Below are 1,865 nucleotides of genomic sequence, written 5' to 3' on the forward strand. Positions count from 1 at the left end.
TACATAGATTTTTTAAAGGTGATTTATTTTTTTTTATTTTTTCAGATGACCTATTCTTTTTTCATCACATATATAGCCATGATTTCTTGCTGCAATCATCTGCTGACAGACATGATGTTTATATCCATAAGTTATGGTAGATAGTGCTGCATTAAAGCATCAATGCGTGAATATTTCTGAAGTATATCTCTTTAAGTCATTTAATCAAGATTTTGTATGCAACCTTCTGCTTTGGCAAATACTAAATATATGTATCTGAAAATAGGCTGTTATGTCTCAAAATTTAGCAAATTTTGAAATTTTCAGTTACCACCACCATCATCATAACCACCTTCTGTAAATCAATCTGACAAACTTGTCAGAAAGTGGAGCAACTGCATCAGGTCAGAAAACTATTGAAATCTTATATCCTGATGTTACACCCACATCTGCAGAGCTGAGGGAATGGTGTGAGATGCATTTCCTCAGACAGGATTAGGACTTAAATGTCACCATGCTGTTGCTTGACTCAAGTGTCCCCCACCTCTTTCTCAAACTGGACTATGTTCTAATTTAAGAAGTTCCCTGTTCTTGAATATGCAAATTACCTAGTCTCTTTTGTAAGTACAGGGATGTCCAACCCCAGAACAACATATGATCAGTGTCTTCTCCATAGTCACTGAGCACAAAGATCCTCACCATGGGGTGGAGCTGTGTCATTCTTTTCCTTTTGTCGGTAATTACAGGTAAGAGGTTCCAATTTGAAACTTGAGGAGAAGACAGGGACTGAGGTGACAATGTCTCTTACAATCTACTCTATCTTTTCTTCACAGGTGTCCACTCCCAGGTACAGCTGCATCAGTCAGGGCCTGAACTGGAGAAACCAGGGGCCTCAGTGAAGTTGTCCTGCAAGGCTTCAGGCTACACCTTCACTAGCTACCTTATTAGCTGGGTGAAGCAGAGGCCTGGACAGGGCCTGGAGTGGATTGGATGGATTAATCCTAGTAATGGTGGTATTGACTACAATGAGAAGTTCCAGGGCAAGGCCACACTGACTGCAGACAAATCCTCCAGCACAGCCTACATGGAGCTCAGCAGCCTGACATCTGAAGACGCTGCAGTCTATTACTGTGCAAGGCACAGTGTTGCAACCACATCCTGAGTGTGTCAAAAACACTGGAGGAGCAGGAAGTTGCCATGAGACTATGACAGAGAAGATAAGTCTTAAGACATTGACAGAAACAATTATTCTGAATGTTGCTTTGTCTGTTACTTTTGGTAACAACTTTACAAAATTACACATGTGAATGAAGCAATGCTGATTTAGGATGTCTAGTGTACAGCATACCTTGACAATTGCTTCACCAATGACCACAGCCATTGACATGTTTCTTCATTAATAAAATAAAGTAAAAACTGTGGTATGAAGCATGATAAAAATATCCATCTCTGGATTCTAGGAGATTGGGATATTTAGAGGATCAATTTTAATAAACTAAAATATGAATTCATATTAAAGTATGAATTTGAGCAATAAAGTCTAAATAATAACATCTTAGAAAATGAAACTCCTTTTTTGTCTTAAATATTACATGATTTAGGTATATTCTTAACTCTGGCTGTGAGGTCCAACAGAAGTTCCAGTCTCAGGGTATAAAATATGTAATTATATGCATTGCCACATAAGTATAATTCCTCTAAGATGGTCAAGACTATGATTAAATTACTTTTCCCCAAAATCATTAATCAAATCATTGAATATACCTGTCAACTGAGGTTGGTTCTCAGATAATACATTATTCCTTGGTCCTATATTTACTTCCTTCCCTGGCTCAGAAACCTGCCTCATAGTCTCAAGCCCTTATAGAACATAGAACTATACTGAT

General features: G+C 38.0%; 1 gene segment (V, D, J or C); it reads left to right on the forward strand.

Moving 5' to 3' along the window:
• The first annotated feature begins 640 nt into the window (after positions 1-640).
• LOC126496309 (Ig heavy chain V region 23-like) lies at positions 641-1,141 on the forward strand. The segment is given in 2 exon segments: positions 641-725; positions 813-1,141. Coding segments are annotated over 2 exon segments (375 nt in total).
• The last annotated feature ends 724 nt before the right edge of the window (positions 1,142-1,865 follow it).

The sequence above is a fragment of the Alexandromys fortis genome, unplaced genomic scaffold (assembly GCF_014885135.2).
Source record: "Alexandromys fortis isolate MF-2015 unplaced genomic scaffold, M_Fortis_MF-2015_v1.1 scaffold_2557, whole genome shotgun sequence".
Lineage (NCBI taxonomy): Eukaryota > Metazoa > Chordata > Mammalia > Rodentia > Cricetidae > Alexandromys > Alexandromys fortis.